The sequence below is a fragment of the Miniopterus natalensis genome, chromosome 17 (assembly GCF_054644295.1).
Source record: "Miniopterus natalensis isolate mMinNat1 chromosome 17, mMinNat1.hap1, whole genome shotgun sequence".
Classification (NCBI taxonomy): Eukaryota; Metazoa; Chordata; class Mammalia; order Chiroptera; family Miniopteridae; genus Miniopterus; species Miniopterus natalensis.
Window position 1 is genome coordinate 44732894 of NC_142097.1, and position 20852 is coordinate 44753745.

Here is a 20852-nt window from a genome sequence, read left to right on the forward strand (position 1 = left end):
GTCCCCAGTTGGGAGCGTGCAGGACGCAGCTGACCAATGACTCTCGTCGTTGATGTTTCTGTTTCTCTCTCCCTCTCCTTCCTCTCTCTGAAATCAAAAAATTTTTTTTTAATTCTAAATCAGGCGGATCGCCTCGTGGGTCGTATAAAATGTCCAGCCACTGTGCCGCACAGGTGAAGCATGTGATGGTGTCGACTAGAATTTTTAAAAAGGTTTTGGAAAGAATTCTGATTCCTAAAGGCTGCGTCGGGTTTTACAAAGACGCTGCACAGGCGGGTAGCTGTGTCCTCAGGCGACGTGGCTGGTCCAGGCGGTGGGTCTGGACCCCACCAGGCTGCGGTGGGTCCCCTGCCCCCTTTGCTGGCCCCTCAACCGCTCCTGTGACTTTGGGGACGGCCCAGAGCTCGGACGCGCACATGGGTGTTACCAAGCATGGGAACCTACCAAGCACAGGGACCGATGGTGACACCAGCTTTGGGGAGAAGAGCTTTCGTTGCGGGTTGGTGGCCGGAGACAGGAGGCAGGGCTCAAATCTGTCTCCCCATCTAGGGTTCTGGCCGGATTTTATGGGGTTTCAGCACCATATCTTCCTGGACAGTGGACCCTCTGCCCTGGAAGGTTCCTGTCCTGTACCATCCCTTGATTCCAAGGGGAGAGCAGTTAAGGGTTCACACGTGTCACCAGTAAGTGGGGTAAACTTTGGTTCCGGGTCTTGTTAGAGGCAGGGTGAGAGCAGTGTGATCTGGTTCTGCAGCTACGTGGGCATGTCCACAACCTGCCACTGCCCCTCAGGCACACGCGGGAGGCTCCCCAGCCCGGAAGGGGTCTGGGTCTTGCCCCGCACTCCGCTGGACGCAGATGAGCTCTGCTGGCATGTCCCCCCCCCCATCAGGTGGCAGCGGCAGGGCGGGCAGGGCTGGGCTTTACCTTCTGTGCCTGCAGAGGGGTCCCACTGGGGGACTGTGTCTGAGCACTGGGTTCCCACAGAGCCTGTCCTGCTGGGCCCCAGAAGGTCCAGCCCAGTTCAGCCCACTGCCCTCCAGTGAAAGCTCTGTGGCCAGGGCCAGTCTGCCCCACTGGGCGCCCCCTTCTTTCAGGCAAATTTTCTCCCTGGGCCCCCAGTAAGTCACCACAAGGCCACAGCAGCAGTGGACGAGGCCTGGGTCCTGCCCAGGTCCCCGATGAACTAGACAGTGGGCGCAGCTGGTTGTACATGGGATCCGGCACCTGCGCAGGCTGCGGGTAAATACAAGAGGACGCTCGGCCACCCTGCTCAGGTCCCGTGCACACGCCTGGGCTCACCCCCAGGTGCTGGGATCGAAGGGCCGGCAGAAGTCCGCCCAGCAAGTGGGGGATGTGGGAGGGGAGCCCCCAGAAGGACTGAGCCTGCTGTTCGCAGCCCAAGGGAAGGACAGTGTGACTGCGCAGTGTGGACCAGGAGCCCAGGGCTGGAGGGAGGTGGGTGAGGCGGGAACCGGCTTTGTCTTTCAGAATAATTATTTTAATCGGCACTGGTAGCAGCAGTGGGCAGAGCCAGGCTCCCACCAGTGCCCTTGGGCTCTGCTGGTTGGCAGGGGAGAGGGTCGTGAGGTGTAAATAAGTTACATCAGACCCTTTGCTCAGGGCCTGGAGCACCAGTGTTTGCTGTATTAGCATTATTTTATTTCTCACCTGATTTTTTGTCATTGCTTCTCAGAGTGGAAAGGAGAGAGAGAGAGAAACATCGATGTGAGAGAGACACATCCATTGGTTGCCTCCCACACGTGCCCCGACCGGGCCAGGGATGGAACCTGCAACAGAGGCACATGCCCTGGGCCGGAATCGAACCTGGGACCCTTCAGTCCGCAGGCTGGAGCTCTAATGGTTGAGCCAAACGGTTCAGGGCTACTATTATTATTATTAATTCCCCAGCAGCCCCAGGGCGCAGGAATTTGAGCTCACAGAGCAGGGCGGGGTGCAGACCCCGCCCAGGTGGGCTCTTGGTTATCAGTGACCCCCCGCCATGGCTGTGCTTGCTTTATCCGTACGCCGGGGCTGGTGACCTCCACTCTGCACCAGAGTGGCCTGAAGCTCAGCTTAGTGACCCTCCTGGTGGCCGCAGGGCCGTCCTCCAGCTGGCTGCCGTCTCTGTAAGGTCGTACAAGGGGCTGGGCACGGTGCAGGGACCTGGGCGCATCCCTACCTCCCATGCCAAGGGCTCCTGGATCCGGCCAGCTGGGCGGGAGCGGCTGGGGGAGACGCGGATGCGGCCCCCGCGGAGTTGGTGCCGCCCGCCTGCCCTGGCAGGAGACGCCGCCCCGGGCTCCGGGTCACAGGAGGGCCCCACAGGCGGGACATTCCCGTCACACCTGTGCGGACCAGGGGGAGCCGGCCGAGGTGGGAGGAGGGCAGGACTGGGCTCAGGAAATGAAACCGACATGGGCGCAGGGGTGCCAAGGGTGAGAGCGGGCTGGCGGGGTGCAGGCGGGATGCAGGCGGGATGCGGGTCCCGTGGGTGCTCGCCTGCCCGGCGGGTGAGCCAGGGGTGCAGGGCCCCCTGCGTGCTGGGTGCGGGTCACATGGATGCGAGGGTGCCCCACAGGTCGAGGTCTCGGGGTCACTGCGCCCGGCAGGGGCAAGCGGGCAGTGGCTTCTGCGTCCTGGTGCGCCTCTGCCCACTGTTCCCTCCCCTGAGGTCACTTCTTCCTGAGCCGCCGGTTTCGTTTTCACTGCCAGGAACCCGCCCCCCGCGCAGGCGTGCAGCTCGCATTCTGAGGCCCCGGCGACACTCCCCAAGGCCCAGCCGCGGGCGCGGGGACCCCAGGCGGGAAGTATGAGGTTGGCCCCTGAGAAGGGGCCTCTGCCTGGCTGGCAGTGGACTGGGGCGGCCAGACCTGGGGTCGCGCCTCCCCCAGGAAGCCGGCCCTTTCACTCACGGCAACAGTGGAACCTGTTTCATACACTTTTACAAGAATGTTATCTCTGCCCACATCACCCCACCGCCCCGGGCGCGGGGTTCTTCCCAGCGGCTCCCGCCCAGGCCAGCGCCTGTTTGGTGGGGGGCGTGAGAGCCATGGGGGAGCGCAGGCTGAAGGAGTTCCGAGCGGGGAGGGGCCTGGGCCCCTCCAGCCCCGACCCATCCGGGACCCCATCCAGCCGGGCAGGACCCACTCCAGCCCCTAGGTTCCTTGGGTGGTGGTTGGGGGAATGGGCTTTGAGTTGGGGCTGAGCCCAACGGCTGGAAATAAAGGGAAAGGAAAGTCTGGAAGCCGATAGAGCAGCGTATTCCCACCTGAGGCCCCCAGCCCACCCTGAGGTGCAGGTGGGACACCGGACACTTCACTGAGGTTGCTGGCCCTGCTGTGAGTTTCCTGGTCCGTGGGGGAGGTCATCGGTGGTCCGTGGGGAAGGTCATCGGTGGTCCGTGGGGAAGGTCATCGGTGGTCCGTGGGGAAGGTCATTGGCGAGGTTAATGTAAGAAACACTGAGACCTGTGAAGGGATTTGTGAGCTGCAGGGGAGGGGCTCAGGCTAGGGGCTGTTATTTCACTTTCCGGAAAATGAAACTGAAGCAGGACTGTGGTCACGTGACAGGTGGCTGGGAATAAAGGCGGTCCCTTCCCCCGACACTCGCTTCAGATCTGCCGGGGCACCGCCGGCGGAATGGAGTGTCCGTCCTGCCGGCACGTTTCCGAAACGCGAGCGCCCAAGTTCTGCAGCGAGTGCGGACACAGGCTGCCCCCCGCGGGCCCCGCTCCGGGTAAGGCCCGGGTGCCCATGGGCACGGGGGTGTGGGTGTGGGTGGGTGTGGCGCGAGCGAGCACGGGAGGGGGGGCGGTCAGCGCAGTCCTGCCAGACGTTCAAACCTGTGGAGAATCTTTGTGTTTATTTGAGCCAAACCGTCCACAACTGCCAGGGAGCAGAATCTCGGCGGGTTCAGATAATGCCCCGAGAGTGGCAGTTCTGCACCTTGTTTTATGCGTTACAATCAAAAGAGGAGACACCAGGGGGTTCCCCGAAGTCCAGGGGTGATAGAGGAGGGAGGCGGGAGCAGGCAAAGCGGGAAACCTCGGGGCTGGGTAAGAAGTCAAAGGACAGATGCACTCCTTTCACTTAGGTGGGCGCCGGGTGGTTAACGGTCAGCGATTAACGTGGTTTCAGTGACAGTGAGAAGCGTACGGTCTCTGCCCGGGTGCCCTGGTTGTGCCCGGGGGGGGGGGGGTCTGAGAAAGGCGAGTTACACTGATGCCAAAGGAATGTTATCCCGGATGCAAACGACAAGGACCAGCCTGGGGCCCGACTGCCCTCCGTAAAATTCTTTCCGCTAAGAAGCCTTCATTTCAGACCATCTTTGTGGTTACTCCGGGCCTCTGAGTTTGCGAGGCGGCCACGCAGCCCCCCTGAGCGGCCAGGTTAGCGTGTGGCCCCCGTGGCCGCTCCCTGGGAGCAGAAGCCCAGGGCAGTGCCAGCCCGGGCGCAGCGCCAGGTCTCCCGAGGAGGGGCTCTTTCTAGAGGCACTTTCCTTAGAACAGTTCTCTCCGGTCCTTTGCTGGAGGCACCTGTCGCTGTTTTAGGAATTTCTATTTCATTTCTGGAGAGAATTCGAGGTTCCCCTTCCCCTTTGGGTTGGGAAGTGTGGGCTGAGCTCATCGATGGGGGGGTTGGAAGATGCTGCGTGGGAGTGGGACCCCAGGCTCGGGTGGGGGTCATCCGGGGAGGGTGACCCGCCCTGATAAGCCATGTGGGTCTCACCTGCTCACTGGCCGGCCCTGATTCTCTTGGCCTCCAGGGGCCTCAGCGATGCTTCCACCTCCCTCGGGCTGTCCCTTTCCCGCTCTGTGGTGACCTCTCCCTGGTCTGTGGTTTTGCGTGCCAACCTCTCAGGCACTGGCAGTGCCAGCTCAACCCTTTTGTCCTGGACCAGTCGCCTAAACAGCTACCCGTGGCCTCCTATGTACCCCCAAACCAGCAGCTCCAGCCCGCCCCCCAGCACCGACCTCCCTCCCCCCCTTCCTCACACCCCACATCAGTTCCCAGGAGACCCCGCTGGCCAGAGCCTGCCCAGGGAGGTGTCTCCCTCCCCCTCGCCTGGCCACCCCGAGTGCCCCTCCAGGGCCCCCTGACCGCCTCTCCGGCAGCGCCTCCCCCCAGCCCCCTGGCCTCTTCCTTCCGGGGACACCCTGGGCCTGCTCTGACCCCAGGGACACACAGAGCTTCCAGCCTGCTGGCTTCTCGGCTTCCTCCCACCCTGGCTGTGCTTCTAGAGGAACAGAAAGTGAAACCGAGATGCTGGGCGCGGGGGCTCCTCCTTCCACCCTGGGGGCGGGGGGCATCCTGCTGCTGAAGGCAGGGTGGGTGAGACCTGCCCAGGCCCCCGGGTCTGGGGCAGTGGGAAGGGAACGTGTGGAAAGTTCCAGGCCACCCCGGGCCTAGGGGGAGAGTGGCTGGCTTTTCCAGGGGCGATATCGTGCTGGTCCCACAGTGGTGGGGGTTAGGGGACCTTCCTCACCCCAAGTCCCCTCTGCTCCAGCCAGTGCCCCAGGGGACTCAGGTGGGACTTCCAGGTGGGACTTTGAATACTGGAAGGTTATGGACAATATATATTTTTTATTTTCTGCATTTCTACATTGTGTGGGTTTTTTTTGAAACCCTGCAGGAGGCCAGGGTGGGGGTTGAGGGCACTGGGGCCCAAGCTGGCTACTCTGTCCAGGAGCAGGAGGATTCCAAGGCCTTCTTGGGACAGTCACCTGCTTTCCCCTGACATCTGACCCACGGGCATCTGCTGTCGGGGTGGAAGATGTTTCCTTCCATCCTTCCAGGCTCTTTGGCTGATTTAATAAGTAAATTGACGTAAGATCAGATTAGCAGAACAAAAACATTTAGGAACGTGAGTGCCTCCCGTATACCTGGGAGAGGCCCAGGAAAACTGAGTGAAGTTCCCAAATGGCCAAAGCCACCACCTTAAACCATCTTGGGGGGAAGACAAGAGGAGGTGCCTGGGGTGGGGAGTCAGGGCGACCCGGAGTCTCTGGGCAAGGTCACTACGCCCATTGAAGTGGCTGCCCTTACTTGGATAAGAGCTCCTGGAGATGAGGTCCCTGTCCTCCTGCGGCTGTGAGGGGGGGACCCCGACAAGTGGAGGTTTCCCCCACAAACACAAATGTCTCTCCCACAAGGTGCCTCCTCAGTGTTCAGAGCCTCCTGTGACTGCCCTTTCTTAGAAACAGCTCAAAATAATACCCAGAGGGTAGGGTGACAGATTCTTCCCTTCACGGCCTTTGTAGAGTCTGAAAGCAACCCGACGGTGACAGCGGTCCCCGAGGGGGAGATGGAGAGCGGACAGGAGCTGATGGAAGAAGGTGGCCCCAAGGTGACGGCGGTCCCCGAGGGGGAGATGGAGAGCGGACAAGAGCTGATGGAGGAAGGTGGCCCCAAGGTGACGGCGGTCCCCGAGGGGGAGATGGAGAGCGGACAGGAGCTGATGGAGGAAGGTGGCCCCAAGGTGACGGCGGTCCCCGAGGGGGAGATGGAGAGCGGACAGGAGCTGATGGAGGAAGGTGGCCCCATCCCATCCCTGGGCTCCAGTGACCAGCAGGAAGATCTGGACAAGCCTGGCTCCCAGGCCTCCAGGACCAGCAGAAAGGTGAGTGCAGGCCCCTGGCAGGTGGGCTCCTGGTTCTGCCCAGGTGCTGTTTCCTACTATGGTTCCCTCTGCTGCTGGCCGTGGTTCCCTGTGTCCCCACACCACTGCCCCAGAACTGCCCACTGCAGCCCAGCCATTGACCCCTGCATGCTGGGCAGTGGCAGAGCTGCCCTCCTTTCCCTGTCCCTGCTTTGTCACCTGGTCTCCAGGTTCCTGTCCCTCTGGGGTCTCCACCTGCCATTTCCTCCCACCAGACCCGGCACACCACGGCCCAGTAGCTGCAGCTGGGCAGGTCTGGATGGCTGTGCTTCTGCCCCGTGGGTGTCTGCCCCTCTCTGGTCCTCTTTGCATTGAGAGTGCTGACCCCAAAGTGCCTCTAAGCTCCAGGGACAGGGCAGGTACTCGGGAAAGACCTCAGGAAGCTGTTGTTTTCTGACAAGTGTCAGACCCCAAGTGACCCCTGGGTAAGGGACCAGGCCGGAGCCCCAGGCCGGGCTTGCAGGGCAGTTACCCAGGCAGGGTCAGGGAGAATCGGGAGAGGCCCCTGTGTCAGATCGGCAGAATATACATTTTTTGGTGAGCCGCAGACCCCTAGTCATTAGTTTCTGTGCCGTGAGACGAAACGGGTGGGGACCGCTGCCCCCGTTGCTGCTTTGGAGCCACCGCTCAGGTGCAGAGGGGCGCCTCCCGCTTCGTGCGCGTCCTCTCAGTTCTACAGCAGAGCAGCGGTCGCTCAGGAGCTCAGGCCCCTGCCCCGGGGACAGGGCTGCAGGGAAAGCGCTCTGGCCCAGCCCTGTGCCCAGGTGCTGGCAGGAGGTTTTGGGCTGGGTGCCGGGGGGGGGGGGGGGGGGGGGGAAGGGGACACCTCTCGGCCCTGGGGTCCTCCTGATCAGCACCCGCACTCCTCGCCTTCCCTCCCGCTAGCCTGTGCTCTCACGGGCTCTCACAGGCTCTCAGCCCTGGCAGTGGGTGCCTCTTTGGGGTCCCCAGCTGCCCCTTCGCCACCGGGTACTCCCTACCTGGCACTTGAGTGAGCGAACTGGGCCGCCTGCCCCCCTGGGCCAGACCGAGGCCTCTGAGTGAGGGTTTGCTTTTTTGGGTGGAAGAAGCTGATGCTGGTCGTAAAATCACAGGTGCCTGTGAACAAAAAGCCCTGAGACTTAGCAGACTATTTTCTAGTTCCCTGTGCACTCAGAGTGGGCATCGCACGGCGTTTAGGTTGAGTAAAATGCACAATAGCCGGGGCAGAGCCTGCTGCATGTGCAGCGTGTGCAGCCGTGTGCAGCCGTGTGCAGCCGTGTACACCCCCCCAATCCAGAGACGGAACATCTCAGCCCCCAAAGGCTCCCTCGTGTCTCTCCCCAGACAAAAAGTCCTTCATTAAGAAAAACGTTTTAGTGAAATGTTAAGTCCACGTGAAGGACATTTGTAACATAGATGCAGGGTTAGTAAACGGAGCACCGCTTCTGCTCCACTCACCTGCAACATGGACATCGCTAAGCTACTGGGTTCTGCTCCCAACCACCCCAACCGCTCCCCCCACGTCCCACTTGTCCCTGCTGTCCGGGCGTGTCCCAGTCACAGGGGCGTTTGCGTTCACCGTGCACAGTCCTGACTCCTGTGGCCCTCACTTTGCCTTTTGGGAAATGGCCATATTTGCAATGGGCCAAATTAAAGACCACGTTAGTTAGGAAGGCACACGTATGTGTATGTGTGGCAAGGACCGTATGTGTACAAAGCTTACATATATAAACCACATTAAAACTTGACTCTTGTCAAGGGAAAGTTTAGGCTTCAGCCCCAAGCCCTGCATGCTGGGCGTGCTGGGCCGGTCAGATGTGTGGCAGGTGCTGGGTGCACCCCAGCCCCCCTAAATGTAGTTGAGAACCGTACATCACTGGTGCACAATCCGAGTCCTGTTCTAGAAGGTCTCGAAGCAGCTGACAGGAAACGTGTAAAATAAGACCAAGAAAAAGAGAGAAGCCAGGCAAGACCATGAAGACAGACCCCACGTCAGAGGGGCCCAACCCACGGCAGGACCTGAGGGTGCGGCCCCGATGGCCGCCAGTGGGGGGGGCGTGCGGGCCTCCGGGACGCAGAGCTCGATGCAGGGGCGTTTACCTAATGAAACGGAAGCCTCGGGCACCTGTGGTGGCCGGGGCTCGGGACCCTGGATACAGCAGCAAACACAGCAGACTCTCAGACGTCCATTCCGGAGGGGAGAGGAAACGAGCAAATGCATGTGTTGTGTGTGTGCATGCATGTGCGTGCGTATGCATATGAGTGTGCATGTATGTGCGAGTGTGTATACGTGGGTGCAGGTGTGCGTACACGTGTGCATGTGTGCACGTGTGTGTATACATGTGCCTCAGTGTGTGTGGCATGCATGTGCGTGAACATGCGTGCATGTGTGTCTAGATGTGTGCGTGTGTGCTTGTGCGTGTGCATGTGGGGGTGACATGAAACAGGTGGCAGCTGGGAGGCCTGGAATCTTCCTCCAGGGCTGCCCAGGGTGGCGTGTGTAGTGCTTGTCGTCGGCAGGTCCACAGGAGGTCTGCCCAGGCTCACTGGAGGAAAACCAGGAGCCCAGGCAGAACAAGGCTCCCCCACCCCATGTGTGGACCCACCCTCTGCCCTCCCGTCCCCCCACCCCAGCTCGCTCAACCCAGGCAGGTGCGGACCCGCGAGGCCCGGGTCCACACCAGCCTTCGGGGGCCACAGGTCACTCGCAGAGCATTGTCCGGGTGGGTCCTCGGACGGTCCCACCACACCTGCTTCTCACAATTGCACTTCTGATTCCATAGCTGGGAGCTGCCGCCTCTGAGCCAGGGTCTCCTGCACGGGGCTCCGCGGGCCTGCGCACGGGCGGGGTGGAACCGTGCTCTCTAACGTCCCAACACCGTCCTCATGGGGCTGTCCCATCTGAAGGAGGTTCCCGGGGGGGTTGTCCGCAGTGCTTTGGCCGCACCGCCAGCCGCTGGTCCCTCAGTTCTGTCCACCCACCCCTTTCCTTTTGTGTCTCAACTTCATTCTTTCCAAGATGAAGAGGTGGCAGGTCCCTTGGGTGTCAGGTGGTCAGTGTAGCTGAGCTTGACCGTCTTGAGCAACTGAAAGGAAATTGGAGGGAAACGTGGATGAGAGTCGAATGCACCTAAGAGGTAAAATTAGCGTCTCTTTTTCTGTCTAGAGCAAGAGGAACAAAAGGAAACGCAACGCCTCCCATTCCACAGGGCCGGAGTCCCTGTCGCCCTGCCCCTCCATCCCATGTAGTCTGGATTCGCTTGCAAACCCTGGGGTCCAGGACGCAGCCCTGCCCCAAGGCGCAGCTCAGCAGGGTGGTCCTCCCAGCGATGGCTGCAGAGGGTCCCCGCAAGGCCAGGCCGCGGGAGGAGCAGAGGCGGCCTCGAGAGCCAGCGTGGCCGCCCAGGATCAGACACCCGGAGGTGCCCTCCCAGGAGTGCAGGGCCAGGGGGGCGCCAGCCCCTCCGCCTCTGCCGGTGCCGGTGTTCCCGGGAAGGAAGGCGCTGCCCCGGAGCTCCCGCTGCCCCAGTCGCCGGGGGGCCGCTCTGAGCCCAGGACTGAACCGCAGGCTGATGGGCAGCGGGCCGGGGACCCCGCCTCTGGGGTGAGTTGTGGGGGCGGCATGGTCGTGTGGTGGGGTTCCAGGGTCGCCTCCCTGTCTTAGAATCACGTTGTCCTCTGGGACCTGCTCTCCACCCCGAACCGCTGACCCCATCACGGGGCCACTGACCCCATCACCAGGCTGGAGACCACGCTGACCCTGACGCCAGGGAGTCACAGTCTCCCTGTCCGTGTTGTCTCCTTGGCTCTGATGTTTTGGCGGCTTTATTTCTTCCAGACAACTGAGGTCGTGGCCGAGCCAGCGAAGCCGGGGAAGGCGCCTGAGAAGGCCGTCCATCAAAAGACTCAGAAACCGAAACAGCAGGCCGCCAGCGCCCCCGCTCCCCAAGAACCCCACCAGGTGGAGTGTCCCGTTGTGCGGGAGGGTGTCCGCGTCCCTGCAGCCTGTCCCACGGTCGCTCCTTTTGGTCCCGTCCCTGCCACCGCTCATCTTTCATTCAGCTCCTCACCGAACAGGTGGTGGGGTGGAGCGTGAACGGACCCGCTCCTGCCTCTGAGCTCACGCGAGAGGGGGGAGAGACGGGCCATGGGGAAGGAGGGTGAGGGCTGGAGGACACCGGGGCGGTGCCCAGGGGTTGTGGCCAGGCAAGGCCTCTCCGAGGAGGGGTCTGCAGTGGACACCTGGATGGGGGAGAGCAGGCCACAGGGAGATGAGGGCCGCGTCCCTTGCAGAGGGAATGGCACGTGCAGGGCCCTGAGGCAGGGATCAGCAGGAAGGTGGTGCCCTGCAAGGGGTGAGGGGAGGAGGTTGGGTGCGAGGTCCTTGGAGGCCGTGGTGGGTGCCCCGGACGGTTGGGGGCAAACTTGGAGGCTGGTGTTAAAGGTTGGGGTTGGTGATTTATCCCAGAAAGCCAAAACCAAGGGCAAGACCGCCGTTCCTGAGGCAGAAGCCAAGCCAGAGGACCCGAAGAAGCCTGAAGGGAGTGACAGGACCCACCTGGCTGCTGCGCAGAGCGAGAAGGACCAGGAGAGCCTGAAAGCTGAGGCCGGCGACCTCACGGGGAGGTAGGGTGCAAGGCAGCCCCGGGTGCAGGCTCCGCCCACAGAGGGGGTTCCCAGGAGGTGGGCCGGGAGGGCTGCCTGTTCGAGTCACGCCTGGTCCAACTGCGGGGCCCCAGAGGCAACAAGGGCCTTGCAGAACTCCGAGAGAGGCTGGAACTCAGGGCGCTGGTCAGCGCCTCCCACCACTGCCCCAGCCCTCGGAGAGGGCACAGGCTGTGCCCTGCCCTGCGCCCCCCACCCCTGCAGAGAGGGAGTCGGGAGAGACTCACAGTGCGGGGTGTGGCCAGAGTGTCGAGGCACTTGATTGTTGCTGGGCGTGTGTTAATGCATGGTGAGGAAACAAGGATCACGTGTATGCACACACGCACGTGTTTGCGTGTGACCGTGCATGCGTGTACTTGTGCACGTCTGTGCATGTGTGAGTATATGTGCGTGTTTGTGTGTGCGCGCTTGTTCGTGTGTGCATGAGTTGTGTGCACGCTTGTGTGTGCGTGTTTGTGTGTGTGTTTTGCGCGCGTAGGCGGGTGGGCAGAAAGATCCAGGTGTAACTGCCGTCTCCTGGTGGCTTTCCTGCAGCCCCCTGGGCCCCGGGGAAGGAGTCAGGGTGTACTTCCACGCCATCCTCTCCAAGGACTTCAACTTCAAGCCCGAGCACCACAGCATATTTGTCCGGGGGGGAGAAGAACTTGGGAAGCCAAAGTGGAACCATAAAGTGTGCGAGTTGCACTGCACCAGGTGAGTGTCCTGGGGTTTGTGCGCAGCTCCTCGGGAAGTTGCCCGCCGTCCAGACTCTGACGTCGGTTGCAAGAATACTTTTGGGCAAAGTCGATTTCACCCTCAGACTTCTGGAAAATGACTTTTTCAAAGAGCTCTTCCCCTTAACGCACTTGTCCTGTGTCACCAAGGCCCCGGATCTGCCCGCGCTGTCTGGGAACCCGGCCTCGTTCCGGAAGCATCCCCTCAGCCAGCACCGCCTGGTGGCTCTTGGTCTGCACTCCGAGCTCTGTTTGAGAAGAACTGAAACTTCCAGGAGGGTTTTGCGATGACCGGATGGTGTCCTCTTTGTCCACAGAGACTTAGGTGAGCACGGGTCCCTTGTTGAAGGCAGCACCGTCCTTTCCAAGCAGCTCCTGGACAAACCCATCCCGTACAAGTACGTGGTCTCGCGTGGCAAGAACTCCATCCAGTATGAGTTTATCTTCAAGCAACCGGAGAAAGAAAAGGAGCACGTCAACCGCTGCCTGCTGGTCAGGTCGTCCCTGCTGGGCTCCGGAGGTGAGTCCCGGGGCCGTGGCGGGTCAGGAACCGGCGCTGGGGCGCGTCTCAGGAGGGCAGCCCCGTGGGTCCTGTCTGCGCGGCACTGGCCCTGTCCCCGGCTCCATGTGCAATAAACTGCGCTCCAAAGCGAGTTTTCATCCGTTCCGCCTAAGTGCGGTGTGTGATGAAGGTTTGCGTTTCCCAAGGACAGGTTCCAGGCACTTCCGGGCCGGAGGAATCGGGTGCCCTCAGTCTCACCTACCCCCTGGCGGTGCCCACCCACCTCTCCTAACCCGAGCCGTGCCCCGCCCAGGGCCAGGCCCTGTGCTGCTGACCTGCGGTGGGCACCGGCCTTCCCTGAGCACAGCTCCCTGGCCGTCCACCCTTCCTCGGTTCCCCGGGCTCACCCCGTTCCCGCAGGTCGGGAGCAGCCCCGCAGGGCAGAGCGCCCAGGTCGGGCGGGCTGTGACCCCCCCTCTCCCTCCTAGAGTGGCATCAGTATGATGACATTATTTGCATGAGGCCCCAGGGGAAGGTGCAGGAGATCTTCGACAATATCCGGCAGTGGTTCACGGACCAGGGGAAGAAAAACGTGAGAGCGAGGCAGATCGCCACCCCCGTCATGCTGGACGGCATCTTCAGCATCCTCGAGGCCTGGAGCGCCATCAACCTGAACAGCTTCTTCACGCAGTTCCGCCAGTTTTATTCTGTGGTCAGCACGCCCATGGTCTACGAAGCACAGGCCCAGCCCTGGAGCTCCCTGAATTACCAGGAGAAGGAGGTATCGGGGTTCGGGGGCTACAGCCATTCCCTTCTCTACCTTGTGGACGGCCAGTGGCCCCCCACCTCCTGGTGGCCAGTTGACCCCTACACTCAGTGGGCAGCTGCAGGTGGGGGCAGGTGAGCCTTCAGCCCATTTTCTCCAAAAATTCTCTTGGAAATTCTTTGTTTTTCCTATTTTCTTCCTCCTCCCTCCACTGGCCCCACCTCTCACCTGCCCCACCCTCACCTGGCCCCACCCCACCCCTGGCCCCACCCCCTCACCTGCCCCACCCACCCCTGGCCCCACCCCACCCCTGACCCCACCCCTCACCTGGCCCCACCCCACCCCTGGCCACACCCCTCACCTGGCCCCACCCCACCCCTGGCCACACCCCTCACCTGGCCCCACCCCCACCCCTGGCCCCACCTCATCCCTGGCCCCACCCCCACTTCTGTTCCCACCTCCAGGCAGAGTGGAAGAAGGGCTGGAACCCTCTTTACTGCCTCTCCACCTGCACTGCAGTGTGGCCGGGGCAGTTTTGAGACACATCTGGGGCCACTTCTGAGATGACCGGTGAACCCTCATAAGCATCCAGGCCCCACCTGAAAGCCCCTCCACCACCTGGGGTCTCTGGATGGCATCATTGGTGGTGGCTCCCAAAGGCCCAGGGCAGCTAGGCCCAGAAAATCGGGTGCTTGGGGTTTAGTGGGGAACCAGTGCAGTGGGGTGACCCCTTCACAGAGCTGCCCCTGCCCCTCAGGGACATGGACCTTTGCCCAGGTGACGTGGGCCTCAGGGCGGTGATGGGCAGCTCTGACCAATGGACTCAGGCCCACGGTTCGGTCTCTCTTTTCTCCTGGGTCAGGTGAAGGAAGACCTGTGGGACTATTTGAAAAAGCAGATGGAACCGTTTCTGAAAAGCAGTGAGGCCCCCCTGCCTGCAGACGCCCCCGTGCGGAGTAAAGTGAGGATGGGCCTAATCACCCTGCACTTGGCCAATGAACTGAAGCTCATCTTGTCTCAGCAAGACCTGGCCTCGCTCTGTAGCCTCCTGTGCCCGGCTGCCAGCTCCCCAGGGGACCTTCACGATGACCTAAGCCACATCTTTGGGACACCTCAGAGGTAGTGTGTCTGTGTGCGTGTCTGTGTGACGGGGGGGGGGGGGGAGAGATAACTTTATAGCCATTTCCAATGGTTTTCATCTAATTATAAAAATAAGTACTGCTCATAGAAGGCAGGGGAAAAATGCAAGAAATTAAAACCACCCATAATGTTGCCACTCACTGTTGTCTTTTCAACATTTATTCCTCTTGCCCATTGATTTTCTACCTTTTTCATCTCCTAATTACTAAAATTCTGCGGCACACACCAAAAAAAAAAGGCTTTGGCTGGTCTGACCGAAAAAACAGGTATAATTTTGATGCATTTACACTGAATGGATATTGTTGTGTTGGCTGTTGCCAATTTTTTTTTTTTTTAACAGTCAAGGATATTTTTTCCGTTGCTTTTCAGAGAGAGTGGAAGGGGGGGAGAGAGAGACCTCGGTGTGAAAATGACGCCATCGGGAGTTTGCTGTGGGCCCCCGGAGGGGGCCTGTTCCGTGCCCTGTGCTTTGGGGGGTGCCCAGGGTGCCCTGTCTCCCGTGCTACTGTGTTCCTCCCCGGTCTGGTCCCTCTGCCCAGCCACCCGGAGGGCTCCTCTCCGCCCTGTGGGAGGAGCTGGCCCTTCCCTGGCAGGACATGGGACCAAGGGCCAGCCTGATGCTGACTCCGTCGCTCACTGCAGGGCCTCTGTTCCCTTTCCAGGTGGCGCGAGTACCTGGTGAGCCTGTGCAGAGAGAGCATGGACCATGGGGTCGACCTCTGGGTGGGCACCCTGCCTGTGCTGCACCACTGCCAGGGGCAGAGCCCTCGAGGGAGGGACCCCGGCGTCCAGCAGCCTGAGGAGACCTGGGCAGCCCTCCAGGGAATCCCCTTCTTGGGGTTTCGGGCAAAACACACTCATGGGTAAGTTCCGGAACCGCGCCTCCCCCCCCATGGTCGCAGTGGAGTCCCACGTCTAGGGACACAGGTGACGCGTCCCTTCCGTATAATGACTTTTTTAAAAAAATGTGAAATTTTAAAAAAATACAAAAATGGCCCAGTGACAATCGTCAGGGTGTGAAGTACCGGCTTTTTCTTTGAAAAGAGAGAAAGCACAACAGTCTGCAGGGGAAATGGTGACTCCAGTGTAAGTGCAAACTTTAGATCGAAACCAGAGAAACACAAACACGGGTGAAGTGCTTATAAATAGGTTAATACCGGCCCTGGCCGGTGCAGCTCTGCGGTTCGAGGGTCGGCCCGCGGACAGAAGGGTCCGGGGTTCGGTTCTGGCCAAGGGCACGCACCTCGCTTGCAGACTCGTTCCCTGTCCCCATCGGTGTGAGAGAGATGCACATGGATGTTTCTCTCACTAAAAAAATAAAAATAAAAATAAATCAATGGAGAAAATATCCTCGGGTGAGAGTTAACAACAACAAAAAAGGGTAATTGGTGAATTACTGCACTCACTTTGGAAGACGATATGGAGGTCCCTCGAAAAGTGAAACGTAAAATGGGCCCGCGTGTGACCCGGGTGTCCCGAGGAAACGCGGCCACTGTCTCGAAGGGATCTCTGCACCCGCCGCTCGCGGCAGCGTCCCTCGCAGCGGCCGCGATGTGGAAACAACCTAAGTGTCTGTTAACGGATGGATGGGCCAGAAAGATGCGGTGTGTAAATAAAGTGGAGTATTATTCAGCCATGAAGAAGAAGGGCATTAGGCCAGGCGAGATGAGCCAGAGAGAGACGAACACTGTGTGATCTCACTCATATATGGAATCTAAGCAAGTCGAACTCATAGAAACTGAGTAGAATTTGGTTACCAGGGGGCTGGGGAGACGGCAAGGGGTCCCCATGAAACACTCGCTCCTCCCCCGACCCCAGCTCCTGGTTACCTCCCTCCTGCTTTCTGTCCCCGGGCTTTTGACCACGCCGTGTACTCCAGGCAACTGGGACCACACGGTACCTGTCTCCTGCCTGCTTATTTCACTCAGCGTGATGTTCTCCAAGTTCATCCACGTTGGTCAACCCCTAATGTGCTATTGTTTATGTTCCTTTGACCCACTACGTGGCGTTTAAATCTTTTTTGAAAACCTGGATGGGCTTTGACGCCACTTGGTCCGTGTCACGTGTCTCACGGCGCTCGCCCGGCCCCCCCTTCCCCCCCCAGGAGGCAGTTGCTCCAGCTCATGGCGGAGCATCAGCACCTGCTGCGCCTGGACGAAGGCCTGTTCCGGTCCTGGCTCAGCCTGCTGCCTCTGAGCAGCCTGGCTGCCTACCTGGAGGCGTCCTCGGACCACCTGTGCTACCACCCGGCTCACGTCCTGGACTGTCTCGTCGGGACGCTGTACCGGCTGCAGGAGCTGGAGGAGGTCTCCACCGGGAACCTGCAGGTCTGTCATGGGCGGCGGGCCCCCGAGTTCCCGGTCAGCCGCAGGGCCCCGGCGAGTGACCGTGCAGGGCCCGCTGCCCCTTCCCGGAGAACCCGACGGGGCGAAGGGCATAGAAACCGAACCCGGAGGGGCCCTGTTTCTTCCGTTTCATTAAAACTCCGGCCCTTCCTTCTTCACGTCTGCGCGAGGCAGGGCGCTACGTCACCCCGAGCGCGGGCGCACGTCACTGCTACCAGCTTCCCCTCCCATTTTGGGGGTGGAAACAATGGCATAATTTTTTAACATTTTAAAACATTTAAAAATTTTTTTTTTTTTTTCTTAAATATGTCTTTATTGATTTCAGAGGGAGAAATAGAAACATCAATATGAGAGTCATTGATCGGCTGCCTCCTGGGATCGAGCACGTGCCCTGACGGGGATTGAACCAGGGACCTCTTGACTCACGGTTGACATTCAACCTCAGAGCCACACCAGCTGGGCCTATAACTTTATTTTTTTATTATTTTTATTTATTTATTTTAAAAAAATGTATCTTTATTGATTTCAGAGAGAGGAAAGGAGAGGGAGAGAGAGAAACATCAATGATGAGAGGGTCATTGATCGGCTGCCCAGCCTGCAACCCGGGCATGTGCCCTGACCGGGAATCGAACCCCGATCGCCTGGATCCTAGGTCGACGCTCAACCGCTGAGCCACGCCCGGCCGGGCTGGGCCTATAACTTTAATCCAGAATTTTATTTCTGGGAGATCAAGTTTAGTACTTGAGCACCTTAGACGGCGTTTGTAGGAAGAAAAGAATTCCTTGCCGGGCTTTATTTAGCTGGTATTTTTCAGGTCCGCTTGAGCCATGAGTAAGCCTCTCCTGTCTGTCTTTCCTTCGCCCCCCAGGACATCGACAAGACTCTGAAAATGCTGCTGCACCTGCTGGACATCTTTCAGGACACGTAAGTAGAACAGCAAGAGGAGGTCTGTCGGGCACGCGGTTGTCCCTCGCCCGGTCGCTCCCCCGTGGCTGCTGCCACAGTCAGAGGGTCATAAACCCATGTATACCTTGACGTTACTCCTTCCAGTTATTAATGTAATCAACCTGTTTTGGGTTTTCTTAGATGTTTTTACTGATTTCAGAGAGAGGAAGGGAGAGGGAGAGAGAGAAACATCAATGATGAGAGTCACTGATCGGCCGCCTCCTGCAGGCCCCGTGCTGGGGACGGAGCCCGCAGCCGGGCCTGTGCCCTGCCCGGGAATCGAACCGCGACCTCCTGGCTCATAGGTCGATGCTCAACCGCTGGGCCACGCCCAGCCGGGCAATCATCCCGGTTTTTAAATGAAAATAATAGCTATAAACAACTGACATGTTGGGTTATTTCCACCTGGTGTTTTTTTTTCTATGCATTTTCCACTTATTTCTCAACGGCTGTCATCATGGGGCCCACCCGTGCCTGGGCCCTGGGTTCCTTCAGTGTTGAGCCTTCACATGTCAATGTCCAAGTGTCTCCACGGTTTCATCCGAAATCCTTAACTCCTGCCAGCTGCTGTGACCTCTGACACCGGGAGGGTGGGTACAGAGAATACGGTAGCTCTGTGAGTGGCCTCGTCGCCTGGCCTTTCCCTGCCGTGGCTGCCTTCGAAGCCCCACTGACGGGCTCAGCCCCTGTCGCCTCTGGCCACATGCCAGTCAGTAGATGGGAAGCCTGGTGCCCACCTGGAGGAGATTACGCGGCACGGGGTCTTCTGGCATTTCTTCCTCCCTCCCTGTGTCTTCCAGAACTGTTTTCAAATTTACCTAAGAGTTTAATCTTTAGTAATGCACATCCCTGGCTTTTTTCCAAGTAAGGTGGCACCTTTGGACCAGTTTAACTTACTTTGTGAAAACAGTTTGGACCAGCCTGGCCGGTGTCACTCAGTGGCTGAGCGTCAACCCCTGAACCAAGAGGTCACTGGTGTTGATGTTTCTCTCTCTCTCCTCCCCCTTCCTCCCTCTAAAATCAAACATATTTTTAAAAAATTAAAAAAAAAAAACAAGTGTAGACCAGGGAGGCAGCCCAAAGGACTCTGGTTGCCTTTTCTCTTGGTTGCAAGTTGGAGATGGATTGAAACGTTTCTGATGTTACCTGTGTGGGGCCCAGTAAATGCCTCCCCTGCTGGTACTTTAAAGGGAAGGGGCTTGCCCTGGAAGACGGGGCCGCTTTCCCACTTCCCTGGGGTCCCTGATCCCTCTTGGCTCCCTGCCGGGCAGGGTTCTCAAGGAGCCCCTGATCCTGTCCTACCCGGCTGTGTGCCTGAAGCTGCACGAAGCCACCTGCAGACTCACGAAGGACCCGGCGTATCACGAGGTGCCCGCCTTGTCCGCCCAGATTGTGCGCAGCGTGATCCCACGGAGGCCCCTGGCGGTGAGTGGCACACGCACACGTAGCGTCACGCCCGGGACAGTGATGGGATTTCAAGTGCCCTCGATTCGCTGAGGAGCTCGGAGCCCGGAGCCCGGCTCCCCGGAGGGCTGCGGGATGACGCTCGAGGGCTGCTTCCGGCACCGACGCTGGGTCCTGTTGGCGCTGGGCCGATGGCGGTCGGTCCTGTGCGTGGAGGATGCTGTGGCGAACCCGTGTGCCCCTCGCCGCGGCCCTCCATTGGAGGAAGGGAGCCACAGTCGGAATGTCCGCGGGCCGGGCAGTTAGAGAGCAGAGCAGGTGGCTGGGGCAGGGCTTGGGCTTTTCCCGTAAACTTTCACTTCAGTACAGTCGCAGAGGCCACACCAGGAAGGTCCTGTCGCTCTCTCCCCCTGCCCTTTGGTAACAGGACTCGGCCGAGGGGCAGGGAAGTGAAACCGGCGTGAAGAGCTGGGTGAGCACCCTTGTCCAGCAGACCCTCGCCGCCACGAGGGCGTGGCTCAGCCGGATCTTCAAGAAGAAGATGTTCCTGAGCTACTCTGCCTCCTCTGTCACCTTCACGTACAGACAGGAGATCCAGGTGAGCTGGGGGACAGCACAGAGCCTGTGACGTGTGTCAGCCCCAGGATGCGACGCCGTGGGCCCGGCCTGCATCCCGAGCGCTGGGACCTCAGCTGGTTGTCCCGTCCTGTGCCCCGGCCTCCGGTCCCCGCTGCTCCCCGGTGGGTTCCGAGGGCCAGGCGCTGGTGGGCTGCCCGCTGGGAGCGCCGGCGCTGGGCAGGCCTGTCGGGAAGGCGCTCGGGGGCGGCGGCCTGCAGGGGTCTGACTCGGTGCCGAGGTTATGGATGAAGTTTATGACGTCGGACTTGGAGGAAAAGACTGAGGCGGGAGCTGCTCAGGAGGGAAGCCGGCAGAGTGGCATCTGAATTCAGAAAGAGAGAAATCAACCTCACACTGTGGGAGGTGGGAGGGTTTCCAGGATGAGAGGCGTCAGATAGCGTCGCGTGCTCCGCAGGGAGGCGCAGCACCGGAGTGGGCACCTGCCCACTCGGGGCCCCTTGTTTTCTGGGGCGAAGGTGGGTGCCCTGGCTCCCGCCGACAGCTCGGTGGCAGCAGCCGGGTCCGATGCCCGGGCTCCTCGCAGGCCAGCGCTCTCTGCTTCGCCACAGTAGTCGTTCCTGATCGTGGACTTACGTTGTGGCATCTCCTCGCCACGGGGCCGACACTCACCCGTGGCTTCTGCAGGTCTGGAAGCGGCTGGTGGAGGTAAACTTCCCCGAGGAGCATGGCTGGAAGGCGTCCTTGCTGGGGGACTTGGAAGGAAGGCTCAAGCAGGTACCCGAGGTCGGGGGCAAGGTCACTGGGGACGGCCAGGGGAGAGAGGGTCATCTGAGTGGGCGGACGGGCCTCCTGTGCACAGGGATGGGGCAAATATGACCGTGTTTGCGGTCCCGGTGCAGCCTTCGCTGGGGTCGCGGGGCCTCCGCAGGTCCTGGGGGCAACAGGAGCCGGTGAAACCCGGCAACGAGCGGGGGGAACACGGAAGCGCCTTCATTTTAGCTCAGGCCGCGACCCTGGGCACCTCGAGGTTGATCGTTAGATGTGACGTGGATTTTACATGTCACAGTTCAGTGGACCTTTGCAGGAAAACACAGCTGGGGAGAGATCAAGTTCGCTTTCAAAACTCACTGGTTTTGCAACCTGCAGGGCAG

General features: G+C 60.1%; 1 protein-coding gene across 1 annotated transcript in view; it reads left to right on the forward strand.

Moving 5' to 3' along the window:
* The first annotated feature begins 3617 nt into the window (after positions 1-3617).
* RNF213 (ring finger protein 213) overlaps positions 3618-20852 on the forward strand; it is a 66772-nt gene continuing 49537 nt past the window's right edge. Inside the window, exons 1-16 of the mRNA XM_087825772.1 lie at positions 3618-3738; positions 6263-6621; positions 9809-10288; positions 10481-10618; positions 11111-11268; positions 11310-11433; positions 11786-12000; positions 12338-12540; positions 13011-13303; positions 14151-14407; positions 15091-15291; positions 16533-16755; positions 17642-17697; positions 18990-19143; positions 19550-19720; positions 20386-20475. Of these exons, the coding sequence (XP_087681898.1) occupies positions 3642-3738; positions 6263-6621; positions 9809-10288; positions 10481-10618; positions 11111-11268; positions 11310-11433; positions 11786-12000; positions 12338-12540; positions 13011-13303; positions 14151-14407; positions 15091-15291; positions 16533-16755; positions 17642-17697; positions 18990-19143; positions 19550-19720; positions 20386-20475 (3219 nt within the window). The 5' untranslated portion in view covers positions 3618-3641. The remainder of the gene's footprint in view (positions 3739-6262; positions 6622-9808; positions 10289-10480; positions 10619-11110; positions 11269-11309; positions 11434-11785; positions 12001-12337; positions 12541-13010; positions 13304-14150; positions 14408-15090; positions 15292-16532; positions 16756-17641; positions 17698-18989; positions 19144-19549; positions 19721-20385; positions 20476-20852) is intronic.